A 17375-nucleotide genomic window follows, 5' to 3' on the forward strand; every position below is an offset into this window, starting at 1 on the left:
CAATGAAATTATAGTTCAACATTAGAAAAACCTATCAATGTAATTTCCTAAAGTAATTGCCTTTTAAAGAAGAAAAACAATACATTCATTTTAATAGATGATACAATCATTTGATATAACTCAATCTCTACTCCTGATAAAAGTAACTACAAGGCTCAGAAACCCAGAACAAATATTCTTCTTAATAGTGAAACTTAGAAGAATTCATGAGAAAATCAAAAATGTATCAAAAGATCTCCATAATTATTATTCAATGTTATAAGTGCTTGAGGTTGGTTCAATAAGATAAGAAAAGTAAATAAGATGAATAACTACAATCGTCCCTTGGTATTTATGGGGGATTGGTTCCAGGACCCCCAAGGACACCAAAATCCTCAAATGCTCAAGTCCCTTATACAAAACGTTGTGGCGTTTGCATATAACCTATGCATATCCTTCCATATACTTTAAATCATTTCTAGATTACTTATAACACCTAATACAATGTAAATGCTATGTAAATAGGTGCTGGTGCACAGCAAATTCAAGTTTTGCTTTTTGGAACTTTCTGGGATTTTTTTTTTTCTGAATATTTTCAACCTGCAGTTGGTTGAATCCTAGAATGCAGAACCTAAAAATAAAGAGGGCTAACTGTATTTTAAAGATTGGGCAAATAAAACTTTCAGTATTTCAGACGATGTCTGCACAAATTATAAAATCAAATGAAAAATTCTAAGAAATAAAAAAGAATTTTCAGAAAGGAAACTATAAGAGAGACTTTTGTGAGTAACAAAAATACTTTCCTTGTATATCCACAAAAACAGACAAGAAGATACCATGAAAAACCCCTATCATTTAAAATACCAATGAAAGCCATTAAGTTCCTAGTAACTAACAAATGAAAAAATGTGTAGGAAAAAATATGAGAGGAAATCATGAAATTTTACTGAAGGATAGAAGATACAAATGAATGGAAAGACACAATTTTTTCTCAGTGGGAAGATTCAATATTTTAAGATGTGAATTCTCTCCAACAATCTTTAAATTCAATGAAATTCTTAGTGGAGTACTAACAAGATTTTTATTTAATGGGTAGTGATAGCCTCAATGTAAGTTCATCTGAAAGAAAAAAACTTCTGAGAAGAGGAAAGAAAATTTTGATTCTAAACAATGATGGCAAACTTGTAACAAATTTAAATAAACAAAACATAGAGTCACAGTAATTAGGATAGATCCTGTATACGCAGAGAATTCACTTATCATAAAGGTGCAAATCAAACAAGTAAAAAAGATGAAAGAATGAAAAAACAAGATGTTGGTCAAGCCAAGGTTATCCCCTTGGAAAAGATAAAGTTAGGTTACCTACTTTATCCCATTCCACAACATAAATGCCAATAGTGAAAGTTGTCAAGAGCCTCTGGAGTCTTGGAGATAACAGTAAACAGTCAGTGAGATTTTCCCTGACAGGCCTTATAGGCATCATGGCCAGGACCCCTGAAGCCCTTGCCTCCACTGCACTGAATCACTGGAAATCCCACCATGTAGAAGAAACTGGGGAACCAAACCGGGGTGCCCATGGCTCCTTATAATCAAGAAGCAGGGAAGTCAAAAATGTGTTTATGTCACGGTGAGAAGTTCTAGAATGATTTTCAGTACAGATGCAGAAAGAGTGAAGTTGGCATCTGTGGGCTACTTTAGCAACTAACCAATTTGTTTAACATTTCAAAGTAAAGATATTATGAGTAACAAACAATCCAAAGTAAGTCACACTAGAGACAGGTTCCAATGAAATTTTTTTGAGTGTCATTACTGCTGAAACTTTTACTTATGTCATTATTGACATTCAATCAGTTTTCAGAAAAACAAAATGAAAACAAAAACGAAATCTGAGTGACTAACTTACCCCAGGAAGCTCTATCTATAACTGCCATGCAAGATCATTTTCTTTCTCTTACACTGTCAAACTTTCAAGGATCCTATCTGTAGACAACACGTGTTCAATAAAGATTTGGTGAATGAATAAATCAATGAATCAGCAAAGAATGAAGAAATAGAAAAACGTCACAAGCATTGTGGTCACAGAGCTGCCATGGAAAAGCCTAGAAAACAGGCCTACCCAACCTCCTCTTCTTTAGCAACTCAACGGTGCAAACACCATGCTTCAAGTTCTGCTTGGTGTGTGCACGGAACTACACACAGTACTTTCTTGTTGGCTTATAGAACAGGTGAGGTCAGCTAGCGGACAGACGAGAGGTCAGAGACAGAAGCTTTCTAACTACCTAACACTAACACTAACTAGAAAGTGGGGAGAACTGCTGCAGGCATGGAGCAAGACTTGCATTTTAGACCGATGACTTGCAGCCACGGCGAGGATGAGATGGAGGGTATAAGCTAAAGTCCGGGAGATCACTTAGGCGGCTGCTTCAGTAACACAGAAAGATGATGAGTTTCTGTACTAAGGAAGTAGTTGTAGGAAAAGAGGGGAGTAGACATATTCTAGAACTGTGTACAAGATAAAATCAACAGGTGTCAGAGAAGACAAGTAGAGGTGAGGCTAAGACTTGGGGCTGAGTCTTGGGCACATGGGTATCTCCAGCTGAGACTGAAAATGAAATATCCTGGGCAAGGCCTTACTTAGAAGAGGAATCCTCGGTCACGGGGTGGGGTGGGGGTGGACAGCACACCATGTAAGGTCTACTGTAGGAAACTCCTCATTTCTAGGAGTTACCAGTTTGCAAATGACTTACTTTGTTTTCATCGCTAAGTGGGGTGAACTGGAGATTATCTCTGAAGTAGAGATATTCTCACTTATTTGCATTCCAATGCATGGTCTTAAATGGGAAAGTAACAGCTGAATTTAAAGCCAGTAGGTCAGAAACTGTGGGTAACCCTTAGCCTATCGGTGCTATAACCTGTAGTGAGTGCTACTGATAAAAATCACTCACATTACTTTATGCTTCTTAAATGATCACTATGAAACAAAACAAAACAACCTCATAACCAAAAATCTAAAAACACAACAGAAAAACTCATTCACATGGGGCTAACAGCATTATCTCCCTGAACAATGGGGGTGCCCTGGGAGTGCGTTGTGCATATCAACTACCCGGTATATCAAACTCGACAACAGACAAGAAACTACTGCCCAGGAGGACGTTGAATGTGCCCCCTCCATCTGCCCATCTTGTCATGCTCTTTTGCCTTCCATCACCTTGCCAGTGGAGAACCACTACCCTATCTAACAGGGTCTCTCACTTCTGGTCCATTATGCCACACCCTGCCAGGGCTCCTGCACAGAAACACCAACTGGGGGTTCCCAGTGGAGGTGGGGCGGGGGGATGAATGACGAGAGTTTGAGACAAAGAAAAGTAGAAGTTCTACTACTCAAGGCCACGTGAGTGAATCTGTCGTAAGTGGAGGGTTTGTTTGGATGAGTCCTGAGATCCAACGCTGGATACAAAGGCAACAGTGGGGAGCCTTCAATATCAGGAGGAGGAAATTTTAATTTATCCTGCAGGTAAAAGGACTTCTGAGTTAAGATGGCAGAGTTAGGACAGATCATCTGTATGAACTCAGACAAGGGGACAAAAGTTAACAAATCGCTCCATGCTTGATGCTCCTAAAGAACACTGCATCAGTATTAATTTATGGAGTCCTCTTTCAAACTGATCTATTCATTCCTCAGTTTTGAGTCTCTTTCTTCCTAATTGTTATAAGGTTGATGGGTCTATTGGCAGCTGTGGTTTCCTCACAGTGTTAGTTCAAGTTTTTCTCATCTGTTTGAAAAAAATTCTTCTTCTTGCCTTGAATTTGCAATTTTGCCCTGACATGCAATCATCTGAGCATGTGATGACTTACCATGGAGCCACTCCTGGGAACTGCAAAACTCCCTTCTTCATCTTGGGACCCATCTGACAGGGTAGTAATGTTGAAAGATGCATCATCTGGCTAAATGGAGAAATGAAAGCACCATTCTTATTCAGGCAAATACTTTCTAACATGTTTGTGTATTCCACTATGCGTACGTATTTAGATATGTGTGGCAATACACAGAGTTATGACTGCCAGGGCATGGGCAATTGCACCAGCCCTTCAGGGCTCATCACTGCGAACCAGCTAAATGCCTGGCCCTCTGACAGACCCTGGCCCTGTGGCAGACACTGCTCTTGTCTGCCACAAATTCCATTTTCCTTAACAATATCTTGGTTTTGTTCCAGGGAGTGAGGTGTGAAACCAGAGAACTTGATTTCCAGGCTTCTTTGCAGCTAAAAGTGATCATGTGACAAGTGTGGTCAATGAGGTGTAAGTGTAATATTAAGAAGAGTGCCTCCAGAAAAGTTAAGGCTTTCCTGACCAAAAAGAGTAGGGTCAGCTGCTACATGCTCATGACAGCACTCTAGGTGACAGCCTGGAGTTGCCAGGCATCTTGCTCCAATGAGGATGATGGATGGCAGAGATGGCTGGGTCTGTGCTAAGGGGCATCACATGGCTGCCCTGTCACACTTGGACCACCCCCTCTTAAGCATCTCCACGTGGAGCAAAGCAACTCCGACTTTCCTATTACATGCAGCCAAACACAAACTTGTCTAATCTTATTTATTTTAAACAGACCCTAGGACTATCTTTCACAGTGATTAGAATTCAATAGCAATAGTACCAAATTGTTTTTTCATTTATAAAGCTTGAAGTAGATTTTTGCTTTAGTGTACAAGGGCATTACTGAAATTTAAGAAATGAATATTCTTTTCTTTACTGAAGGAAACTTATGGCAAAATCGAATATATTCGATACTTATAAAAACATACGATATTTTGTTTTTTAAAAAACTGTCACTCATCTTTCTTGACCACATTTTCTAAATTTTCTATAGATGGTATGTGTTACTTTATAAAATAAACATAGGACTCTTGGGCTTCCCTGGTGGCGCAATGGTTGAGAGTCCGCCTGCCGATGCAGGGGACACGGGTTCATGCCCCAGTCCAGGAAGATCCCACATGCCGCAGAGCGGCTGGGCCCGTGAACCATGGCCGCTGAGCCTGCGCGTCTGGAACCTGTGCTCCGCAACGGGAGAGGCCACAACAGTGAGAGGCCCACGTACCGCAAAAAAAAACATAGGACTCTTTTTTCTTTAAAGGAACAAATAGAACAAAAGATCTAGCTCAAGAAATTTAAGTCAAGATGGCAAGCTGACAATCACCTAACTCCCCTCACCCCAAATCACTAAAAATGGCAGAAAACATATATATATATATATATATATATATATATATATATATTTTAAAGAAACAGATTGTTAACAGCAATGGAAACCAGCAAAGAATTCCATAGCTGATAGAAATTTCTAGAAGAAAAGCTAATAGAATTGATTTGGTAAAATAAAAACCTCTACTTGAAAACAGCATAAAAGAAAATTTTTTAGAGAGGGAAGAGAAAAATAACAGAATGTACAAAGAGTAGGAAATCCAGTAATCAATCAAAATTAATAAAGGCTTGCATTATGATTGCAGACTTTAGGGGCCCAGGGATGGTAGTTCCACCTGAAAATGTGCTGGTGTCTTCTGCCTTGTTGAACACTTTCAGCCCTGATGGAGGCTTTGGTGGGTCATCCCACCCTCTTGCTGTGACAGGATTCTGATAGACAGGGGTACAGTGGAGGAACTGCGGAGCTGGACTTGAAAAAACATTCAGGATCCATAGTCTTGGTGAGAAGCTCTCCCTGCACTGTAAGCTTGGGGACACTTGCTGTCACCCGACAGGAGATGTGCACTTCCCTAATCAGATGGTGCTTGCACATGGGCAGGACTCCACTGCTTGTATCACTTACTGCTATGCATTCCAAAAGCTAGCATGTTCTCCACACAAGATGTTTACGTTTGGAAAATAACTGGGAAAAACTAAATTTTTGTTTCTTAGTTGATACTGAAAATAATGAAAAACAATTTACATGGTAATCTGTTATTTTTCCATATGAGCTCACCCACAAGGACCAAGCTTTAGTTGACAACATCCTCCACTTAGGATATAAGTTTAAAAAATTAGTTTCTGTTGTTGTTGTTTCTGCCTGTAGATGCTTTCTTTAAAGGATAGAATTTAGTTATTTTTGATTTATTGAATTATTCCTAGCTGAGTTTAAGGGTTATGGGTGATGGGGCTGAGGGTGGCTTGTTTGCCAACAATCTGAATTATGTTGCATCTTTACGGAAGACAAATGAGAATATACATCCTTTAAACTAAATGAATGTATTGGCGGCATTATTCATAATAGCGCAAAACTGGAAACAGTCCACATGTCCATCATCAGGTGAATAGCTACACCAATAATAGTATATTTACACAATGGATTATTGTTAGTAATAAAAGGACTAAATTTCTAATACACGCAACAAATGGATAAATCTAAAAATTATTCTGAGTGAAAGAAGCCAGACACAAGAGTGCATATTAATCTCAATAGGGTTTGCCGCTGCAGGAAAAGGAGGACAACTGACTGGAAAAGGCCTGAGAGAAATTTCTTTGGTGATGGAAATGTTTTCTATTTTGACTGACTGTAGTTATATGAGTGAAAACACTTCTTCAAACTGAATTATATACCTAAAATGCATGCACTTTAAAAAATATATATATATCAATAAAAAAGACAGAAATAATCTCATTCCTTACAAATAATATAATTCTTATCTTCAAGGGGCTATTGCTGCTATGAATCAAGAACCTACAGCTACCATAATGGGTAAATCAGAAAGAAAAAAGTTGTTCTTGGGAAATAAGAATATGTTTGCTGAAATGTACAAGGAGTAAGACAAGCTTAAAAAAAAAAAAAAACAGAATCATGACCAAGAAAAAAATTACTAATCTGGAAGATAAAGATGAAGAAATCAGAGCAAACAGACTAACAGGAGAGAAAATTTAGGAGATACTGAAATTCAATTCAAGCAAAGCAGGAACCATCTAATATGTGTTCTAGAAGGGAGAAACATAGAAAATGCAGAGAAAAAAATAACTTAAGACATAATAGAAGACAATGTCCAGAAACTGAAGAAAGAAATCAGTTCTCAGAAAGAACTCACTGAGCAGTCACCAAGATGAATGAAATAAGGGGCTGATTCTTGTGAAAGTTCAGAATTCCAGCAATAAATTCAAAATTCAAAAAAGTTGTAGAGAGGGCAAACACAAAAAGCTTATTTATAAAGGAATAAGGTTCAGGCAACCAAAGAAGAGAAAAGAAACCCAGATTGTCATGTAAGAGTGCAAGAGTAGGTCAATGAGCAATATGAGAAATGTCACTGTGCGGGTTCTCCAGGAGAGCTAAGGTTTTCTGTTAACAATGAACACTCAGTTGGCACATGTTCCTAATGGGATCCAGAGTTTGCTAACCATCTTGTAAGTTTAAGGATTAAATCCACATGTTATGGTGGCAGCATGAAAGGAAAAAGTTAGAAGTTTCGGGCTAAGGTTGGCAGTGCATTGCACTGCAGTTGTACTAGCCTTGGTTTATCCACCATTACTTGCTCATTTTGTGATTAAAACAAACTCCTACTTGTTTAAACCAAGGTTCCTTAGATTTTCTTTACTACAAAGCAAACACAGATGCAATTGATCATTTTTAACAGAAGGTATGATTGTATTTTGCAGTGAATTATAAATCAATAGCAAATGTAGCTATTTTAATTTGACTTAAGACATTGCAAATAAACTAGATGGAAAAAAACTAGATCGACTACTTCGCCTTTGAGTTAACTAACACCTCTAATGACTAATTCATTTATGTTGACTACACATAAGGAAAATGTTTCTTTTATCTATACAAGTGATTTGTAGACTAGTTTGTAAGGACTGTAGACTGGGTTGTAAGCCTTCTGTACAGGTTGTAAATCTTTTGTAAATCTTTTGTAAATGCCCAGATTTAGTGGCATTTGTGATCCAGAGTCAAGATTCAACCATGTATAATATATAGACAATAGACAATCATCTGTATTATAATAGACAATTCCTTTATTGTAAGTAGCTTATTGCAAAATAAATGTGTTGGATATTAAAGAAATCATAAAATATTATATGGACTCTTTTGTAAAGGTTTCTTGAGATAGATTATTAAGTATACAATTTGATGAGTTCTGACAAATATATAGACCTATGAAACCATCACCACAGTCAAGACAATGAACAAAACCAGCACTCCCCAAATGTCCTCATGCCCCTTTGTCATCCCTCCTTCCCTCTCCTCCTCACCAACCCCTAGGCAATCACTGATCTTCTTTCCCTCACTATAGGTTATTTACATTTTCTGTAATTTCATATAAATTGAATCTTTTTTGTCTGGCTTCTTTCACATGGCATAATTATTTTAAGATCCATCCATGCTTTGTATATCAAATGTTCATTGCTTTTTATTGCTGAGAAATATTCTATTGTATGGATATATCACAATTTGTTCATGTATTTAGCTGCAGGTAAAACTGGGTTCTTTCCAGTTTGGGGCTATTAAGCTATAAACTTCTGTGGATAAGTCTTCGTATGAATATATATTACCTATGAGTAGAACGGCTGGGTCTATATGGAAGGCATGTGCTTAATATTTTAAGAAACTACCAAATTATTTTCCAAAGTGGATGGACCATTTTACATTCCTACCAGTAATGTATGAGAGTTCCAGTTGCTCTGCATCCTTAGCACCAGTCGATACGGTCAACTTTTTAAATTTCAGCCATTCTACAGGGTATGTAGAGCTATCTCATCATGGCTTTATGTGCATTTCCATAATCACTAATGATACTGAGCACTTTTCATAAGATGATTCACCATCCAAATCTCTTTCTTGGAGAGGTGTCTATTCAAATCTTTTGCCCATTTGAAAAGATGAGAAAAGACCAAACAAAATTTTATCACTGGAAAGCTCCAACTATGTTCCTGAAACAGAAAGTTGATTTGTTTTCAAAAGTAGAGGATTTCTGTGATAAAGTCGAAGGAACTAGGACTTCCCTGGTGGCCCAGTGGCTAAGACTCTGCACTCCCAATGCAGGGGGCCTGGGTTCAATCCCTGTTCAGGGAACTGGATCCCACATACATGCCGCAACTAAGAGTTCGCATGCTGCAACTAAAAGATCCTGCATGCCGCAAAGAAGATCCCACGTGCCACAAGTAAGACCCGGCACAGCCAAATAAATAAATATACAAACAAATAAATAAATGTTATTAAAAAAAAAAAGGCGAGGGAACTAAAGCTTGGAAATACCAGCAGAGAAAAAACTGTGGATAATTTTAATATAAAAAGAAAGAGTTGGGGCTTCCCTGGTGGCGTAGTGGTTAGGAATCCACCTGCCAATGCAGGGAACATGGGTTCGAGCCGTGGTCTGGGAAGATCCCACATGCCAGGGAGCAACTAAGCCCGTGCGCCACAACTACTAAGCCTGCGCTCTAGAGCCCACGAGCCACAACTACTGAGCCTGTGAGCCACAACTACTGAGCCCATGAGCCACAACTACTGAAGCCTGCGTGCCTAGATCCTGTGCTCCACAACAAGAGGAGCCACTGCAATGAGAAACCCGCGCAACGCAATGAAGAGTAGCCCCCGCTCGCCACAACTAGAGAAAGCCTGCGCGCAGTAACAAAGACCCAACACAGACAAAAATAAATAAATAAAATAAATTAATTTTAAAAAAAGAGTTATGTATTATTTCTGTAAACAATAGGGATTATATTCTGGAATAAAATGGGAGAGTTAAGTCAATGACCAAGGCTTTCTCTCCTAAAACCTAGTAGAGTCAACAAAACATAATGAAAAAAAGAAAAAAGAATCCCAGCAACATTCACACGAGTGGTGGTCAGAGAGAAATATTCCAGGAATAATGTAAATTCTTTTCCAAAATCCACCTCCCTCCTAATCAAACGGAGACACTTTTGAAATAGACAACTACTATCTCCTCCAAATCATGAGGGAAAACAACTGAAGGTGTGAGTAACCACATCTGGGGTCAACATGAGCAGAGCCCTTGAAACTCAGTCTCTCCCCAACACCATCTCAGTAGGGAGGAGGGAACCTATTGGATTCACCATTTTGCTCTTTTCTACCTGGGAGGAAGTTAGGTGAGGGAATATGAAGATGGAAAAATTAAAGGAAAGGTAGAGTACATAAGCTCCACCAAGGGAGAGAAAAGATAGCTTAGGATAGAAGTGCAAGTAAAAACAGACGTGAGAACAGGCTCTGGCTAAACCATAAATAAAGCAATCTTTCCCGTTTGTAAACTGACAGAAGCTGGATCTTTCTCCCAACGTTTGCCTGACTTTGCCCTCCTCTGGGTAAGTGGGGAGTGGAAGTGGCTCTGGGGAAAAGCAGGGGGATGGGGAAGGGGAGGGCACTAGACACCTAGGGTGAAGAGTGTGGTCAGAACTAAGATGCCTGGTGTTCGCCCTGCACCAGGGAAGCAGTGGACAACCTGAGGACACCTACTGCTGTCCTGTGACCTGACGTCCATAGCTGGTGGAGCTGTGACTCAATGGAACCAACACTCTTATGAGAATTTTTCAAAATAAACGAAAAATGGAAAGGAACTAAATCTGTCATAAAGAAATGCCTACCATCGTTGGTTTTCTGGGTTTGTATCTGTTTTAATAGAGCATGTAGTTGTTTGTGGCTTTAACTATTAAACTCGGGTTCATTTACTGCTGAATGGCTTCCTACAAATCAAATAAAAGTAGATAGGCACGTTGACAGCTGGAGTTGTCCAGCCACCTGAATTATGTTGCGTTGTTTTGAAGTTTTGCATGATTGTCTTGAAGGAACGGCTTCTTTTTTCATCCCTAACCCCAGTTCTCCTGCTATCACTTACCAAGGAACCACTTGTTTTGATAACTCCCAGCAGCTCTTTTTCCTCCTGGGTGTCGTCCAACTGACTAGGATGGTTGTCACAGGTATCGCCTGGCTAATGAAAGAAACGAAAGTCATTTTTATCCAGGCGTATCTTTCACTATGTGATTGTTTATTCAATTATACATCACACTAGAATCTGTATAAATGCACAGCCATGTGGACATACACAGAGTTAATGACTACAGTGCAACTGGTAGCATTCACCAATTCCTCCAAAAGGATGTTGAGCCTCCTAAACGTCATGCACTGCAATAGAAATGAGTCTCAAAAGCAGACACTGCTGCCTGCCTGCCAAAACCCACTTTTCTTTTCTTCTTTAACATATGAATATCATGATCTTGCTCTAAGATGCTGCGTGTCTATCTAAAAGGACTAAGTGTGATCATGTGATGGCTCCGTCCAAAGAGATTCGAGTGAAACCCTACTTGGTAGAGCACCCAGGAAGGCTAATGTTTTCTTGTTGAAGTGCATGGAATCAGCTTCTCCCAGAACATGGGCATGGTACCTGTGATGCCCAGACATCCTGTAAGCATTAAATACTAGCCTGTATGCTGAGTGGAACAGAATGGAAAGATAAAAATTTGGTAGGTCCATGAGAGGGATATTAGTCAAACCAGCCGCAGACTTCTTATTTTGTAAGGAAAATAAACCTCTAATTGTCTAAGTCAGGAAGCTTACTGATTAAACTATGCTACTTAAAAATCAGACTTTATGACTGTATTTTGGAGTGATTTACAAATCAAAAGCAAGAGTATTCAGGGTTTTTTTTCATTTTGAAACTGGAAAAACATTAGACTGATTATCTCACAAACACATATGACTGAACCAAATATTTCATTCCCATCACTGAGTATTGGAAAAGCTCTGATTTTCACTATGCAGCAAATGGATTTGAGACTATTCTAATTGCGATGTGCTGCACTGTAGGCCTTGTGCATATGCTCTAAGATTTTTAGCAGCATTTGTGATATAATGGCATTTCCCAAAATAAGATGTAAATATTCTACTCCATGATTAAAGCAACTTTTTGCAAAATTAAGCATACTGGATATTAATGAAATAAACTTTTACACGAGAACTTAGAAACATTTTTCATTTGACTTTTCCATATTTTCTAACTTTCCCCCAATGTGTATGTATTATATTGCTATGAAGAACACACATCTCTTTGGAAGGGGAAACAATGCTGAAAAGGCAGTACAAGAAAACTTAGGTCAGGATGGAGGTCAGAGAGTGTACCACTCTCAATCACTCAGAATTAGAGAAAGGGCGTATTTTTAAGTATAGCTCCAAGGGCACTGAAAACCAACAAAGTGTTCTAATAACAGATTAAAAATTGTTAGAAATTCCTGGAAAATAAAAAATAAGTAATTTATTTCATAATTGTAAAGAAATTCTCAGCCTAAGGATAGCATAAGACAAAGAAAGGGCAAATCCACAAAAAAGCAAACAGACAAATAACCAAGCTTAGAGTGAAAACCACACAGGACAAGAAGGGGTCCCAGGGCAATGGCTAGGATAATTTATTGTAAAGTGTTTCCTTAATGGAAGGGCCCGACCGAACTCCCAACAGTTCCCTTTACATTGAACAGCAGACGGCAGCCACGTATGGACCCAAGGAAAGCACTCTGAATGAAGTGAACTACCTGCCTTGGGAAGATGCCCAGGGTTGGGACCAAAACAGACCTCAATATCAGGTCACTCTGGACCTTCATGAAAGACATGGATGGGAGAATAAAAGGAGAACATGAGTTTTGTCTGGGAATGATGTCATTTGCCACTCTCCCTTTGGCATTGAAGGTATGTGCATGCGTGTATTTGTGTGTGTACGTGTGTATGTACGTGTGTCTACATATGCACACATGCACGGACTCACCCATGTGTGCTGTTAAAATAACGTCCATTCACAGACTGCTCACATACCTTACTGCTTACACAGGACCCAAAGTCAGCCCTCTTATTCAATAAAGAGCCCTTTGGGAAAATATCTATATAATGGCAAAGAAATCATACAGCAATGACATATCCTAAAAGTTGTTAACTAGTCAATCCAGACCATCACTAAGGATCATCAGCCACTGGAGAAAAATCAACACTATAAAAAAGTCAGCTGTGGAGAAAATCAACATCCTGAAAAAAAAGTATATTGGTATACATTCTGGGAGAAAGAGATAAGTGAGGGAAGAGAAAAAGGCTTATAATGATTTAATAATTTCAGAGAGATCTGAGAGACTATTGCAATCATAAATCAGGACTAACTATAACAATAAAGGGTAAATCAGTGAAAAAAGGAGGAGTTCTTATGAATTAACAGTATGATTGCTGAATTTAAAAATCAACAGGGACCCAATTATAACCACTCATGACAAAAATGAGAATTAGGTTCCCACAAAATGATGTAGACAAAACCTGCTAGCATACAGAACAAACGGAAAACAAAGACATGGGAAATATAAGAGACAACTTAAGAGCTGTGTGAGTTTAATGTAAGAAATGAAAAGAAGAAGAGAGAAAAATGGAGATAATGAAGTAAAAGAAATAATGGGAAAAGAATGTTCAGAACTGAAAGGAAACATGTTTCAGAAACAAAAAGCTGAGTGCTGGATCATGATAAAAAAAAAAAAAAAGATTTCATATCCTGATGGCAGTTCAGGCCTCTCACAACAAAGATAAACCTAAAAGCTTCCAGAAATATAAAAATGAGAGTAGGATGCAAATAAAGGAATGATTTAGAGAGGCATCAGGCTTCTCAACATTAACACTATATGAAAAGCAAATAGATTAATATTTACAAATTTCTGAAAGAAAATGATCAACAGCCTAGCACACTGATACTAACCAGTTTAGGATTTAAGTCTTTTAGTTATTAAAATTTAGTATTCAGAGATATTTCTTGCCAGATTTGCTCAAAGGATAAAAGATGCAATCTGCTAAGAAGATGTAACAGTTTGTAATATATGTGATTATGGAAATTAGTATTTCTACTCTTCTCTGTGGTCATTCTGGCGGGCTAGCCCTCATCCTCCTCCAGGGATAAGAGCAGTACTGTTTTCTCATTCTATAAACTAGTGAGTAGTTCAGGGGTGTGTCTGGAATAAAACTTAATCATTCTTGTTCACCTCAGTGGGAGATTTCTTCATGTGTTTCGTCACCACACTTGCCTTTAACCTTTAAAAGATGACAAGACCACCAAAGAATTGAAATAAAAGGGATAGTGCTAAAAGAGAAAAGAAACAAAATAAGCACAGACTCATCATGAGAGTCCACGGCTGGATGTGGAGTGTCAATGAGGCAACAAGATCTAAAATAAGACTCACTCTTACACGTTGCCTTGACATCCGGTAAAAGTGGGAGGGCCCTAAGTGGTCTAAGCCCAAGTTCCCCTCCCACTTTGCTCCCTCAGATAAGGTCCCCTAGTAAGACAACACTTCTTACCCAGGGGGCCAGACACAGTTCTTGCTTATCCCTGAGTAGTGGGTTTCAGTTTCCTGTCCACCCATGGAATTATTCAAACAAGCCAATCCATCCTCTGTGAGAACCAAGGGGGCACTCCCCCTCTTGATACTACAAAGCTTGTTCACTCTGTTCCCAAGTGCACCCCACATGTGGCTCTGTATGGTGTGCGGTGTCCTCCCTCCCTGGGCTGTGAGAACATGTAATAAATTGCTGTTGTCTCATCTTTCCAGTGTCAGGGGTCATGTGCTGAGCCATCCCTATAACCCCAGGGTGAAGAGGAGGCAATCAAAACAGTAGGTAGAGGTAGGTGGGGTGAAAAGCTCATAGAAATCGTTCTTTGAAAACACCCCGTGTCTACTCTGACTTGCCCCTCCTCTAGCTGAGAGAAGAGGTAGTGGCTGCTGTGAAGGGGAGCAGGCGGGCAGAGAGGAACAAATGCCTGGATCAAGTGTCCTGGCTGGAAGGATGGTATAGAAGACTCCCTGAGCCGAGGGAAAAATCTTCCAACTCAACAGAAAATGTAAAGACCTCTGACTAGACAGAGTTCACACTCTTATGAGAAATGCAATGAAATTAGAAAAAAATTGAGACAAATATCTGAATACAGGATTGCTCACAGCCCCAGCTGACCACCCTCCACCTCCAGACCTTGACCTACCCTCAGGCAACAGAAGAGCAGCCAGAACACAAACTGGCCACATCCAAACCCTTGAGTAGAATTTTGGAAGGGACCAGGGGCTAGCCTGTATCGAGACAATTGCAAGATGTGGACAGAGTGCCCCACATAAAATATATGCAAGATGAAAGTAAACTGTAGAGAATCTAAACATCATCATCATCATCATCATCATCAATCAGATCAAGAATGGTACAGGGGTTACTCTTAGAACAACAAAGAATCCCTTTTCCTCTGCTAGGAAAGAAAATAAAGAGCTAAAGAGAAGGAAACACATAGAAGCATGATAGAGGAAGGTCTCTTACTGTAAATTTTCTGCTGCCATGAGTCCAGGTGGAGGAAGATGTCAGGAACCCATGTCCTTCTCAGGGTGAAGGGTCACCACTTCAGTAAGAGGACCCAGGCCTCATGCCAGGAGGTACAGATCACAGCATGAGATTCATCTCTTTCACTGAAATAGCTTCACTGACAGTTTGGAACTCAGATCATCACTCTTTGAAATTTGCACTAAACTGGGTGAGGTGGGCTCTAAATAAAACGTGTTTACCTCCTGTGCAAGATTGTGCACTTTTTCCACTTATTGTTACAGGTTCAAGATACTATAGTGCTGCGTCCCACAATATATTTACATTTAGAAAGTAACTTAAATGTCAAAATATTTCTTACAGTGACAAATTAATTTTGAAAGATTTATAGAAGGTAGCATAAAATTTTCCACTATGCACTCAGCAAAGAGAACAATAGTTTAGCTGATGACCTCCCACATGTACTGACTTCTGGCTGTGGCTGCAGCTGCAGCTGTGATTGTTTTTGTTATTGTACGTACAAGCAGGCCCCATAGAATTTGTGGATTTAACTATTTAATTATTCATTCCTGAGTCTGAGTCCCCTTTTTTCTTCATTGTTACAAGGTAAGTAGGCTTTTTTTTAAAACTTTCCAGGCTGCCTTGAATTAACCACTTCTCCTGATCCCCTTGCTCTGTCTTACCAGTTGACCATTTCTGCAGGGAACTGCTGGCATCCCTTCTTCATCTGGGTTCACATCCAAAAGAGGAGCTGGGATACAACAAAAATCATCTGGCTATTGAGAAAAATGAAAGTGCATTTTTATTCAGGCATGTTCTCCCAAGGGTAACTGCATTTAATCACGTGTTACGCATACGATGTGCACATTCATACAGACATGTTGAGACACCCACAGATATGACTGCCTATGCACTGATCACTACATTTGGCCACTTAGCAGCCAGTCCTGGGAGCTCACCACACACCAGGCCCAGTGACAGACACTGGTACGTGTGGAAGATCCTGTCAACCGCCTGCCCCAAACCCAGTCACCTGTCTTCCTTAACAGGATCCTGATTTTTTTTTTCAGGAACTTCTGTGTACAATGAAAAAATATCAACTTCCCAGGCTCTCTTGCAGCTAAGGATGATTGTATAACATTTCTAGGCAATGAGAGGTAACTGGAATTCTACCAAGTAAGATTTCTGGGAAACTGAAGTCAGAGAGATAGAGTCAGTTGGTACAAGCTCCAGGAACCACCAGGAACACGGGCATGCTGGCAGGAGTGGCCCAGCCCCCTTGGCAAGCAAAAGAATGGAGGCCACATGTGAAAGATAAAATAGAAAGATGGAAGGAAGCTGGATCTACGCTAAAGCAAAGATCAGTTTCCTCTGAAAGAGAGAAAAAACAAATTCATATTTGTATAAACTCATGATTTCTTGGGTTTTCTGGGCCATGCAGTCAAATGTATATGTGTGATATAACATTTTTTTTAAGGACTGTATGCCTATATTTATACAGTTAATTATGAGTTAGTCCCACCTTTAACTGTTTATCAATTATGAAATTAGATTGACTATTTTGCTCAATTAAATGTGTTACTGAAGGTAATAATTGATTCACATCTTCTGAATATTAGAAAAAATCTGTTTGAGCACTGAACTTCTGCTCATGATGAAATGGATTGTAGACCTTGCATTATGTATCCAAAGGGTGATTTAATATCTGTGATTTAGTGTATAAGAGCTCTACCAAAACAAGGGTTAAATATTCTATTCTTTTATGGTTAGAATTTCACTGAAAATTACATTCATTGGATATTTAATTAAATCATAAAATTTTATTTGGGCCCATAGAAATACTCATTTTTTACCTCGCTTGTCCATATTTTCTAAATTTCCATTAAAGACGCTGTATTACTTTTATAATAAGGAAAAAAACACATTTTTTGAAAGCAACCAATACTACTGAAAAATCAACGTAGGAAAATTGGATCAAGATATCACAATGCACATACCACATTCTCCTCCCCCTGCAAATCACTCAAAATGTCAAAGAGATACCTTTCTCAAAGAGTAGATCTAGAAACCACTAAACATTTCCATTAGCAGA

The 17375-nt window shown here is 39.0% G+C and overlaps 1 protein-coding gene across 1 annotated transcript in view; it reads right to left on the minus strand.

Moving 5' to 3' along the window:
• Positions 1-17375, minus strand: part of ARHGAP28 (Rho GTPase activating protein 28) — a 149339-nt gene that overhangs the window by 39576 nt on the left and 92388 nt on the right. Inside the window, exons 4-5 of the mRNA XM_082667716.1 lie at positions 10806-10898; positions 3838-3927 (exon numbers count right to left, since the gene is read on the minus strand). Coding sequence (XP_082523842.1) covers positions 3838-3927; positions 10806-10898 — 183 coding nt within the window. The remainder of the gene's footprint in view (positions 1-3837; positions 3928-10805; positions 10899-17375) is intronic.

This window comes from Grampus griseus (assembly GCF_964374135.1).
Source record: "Grampus griseus genome assembly, chromosome: 12".
Lineage (NCBI taxonomy): Eukaryota > Metazoa > Chordata > Mammalia > Artiodactyla > Delphinidae > Grampus > Grampus griseus.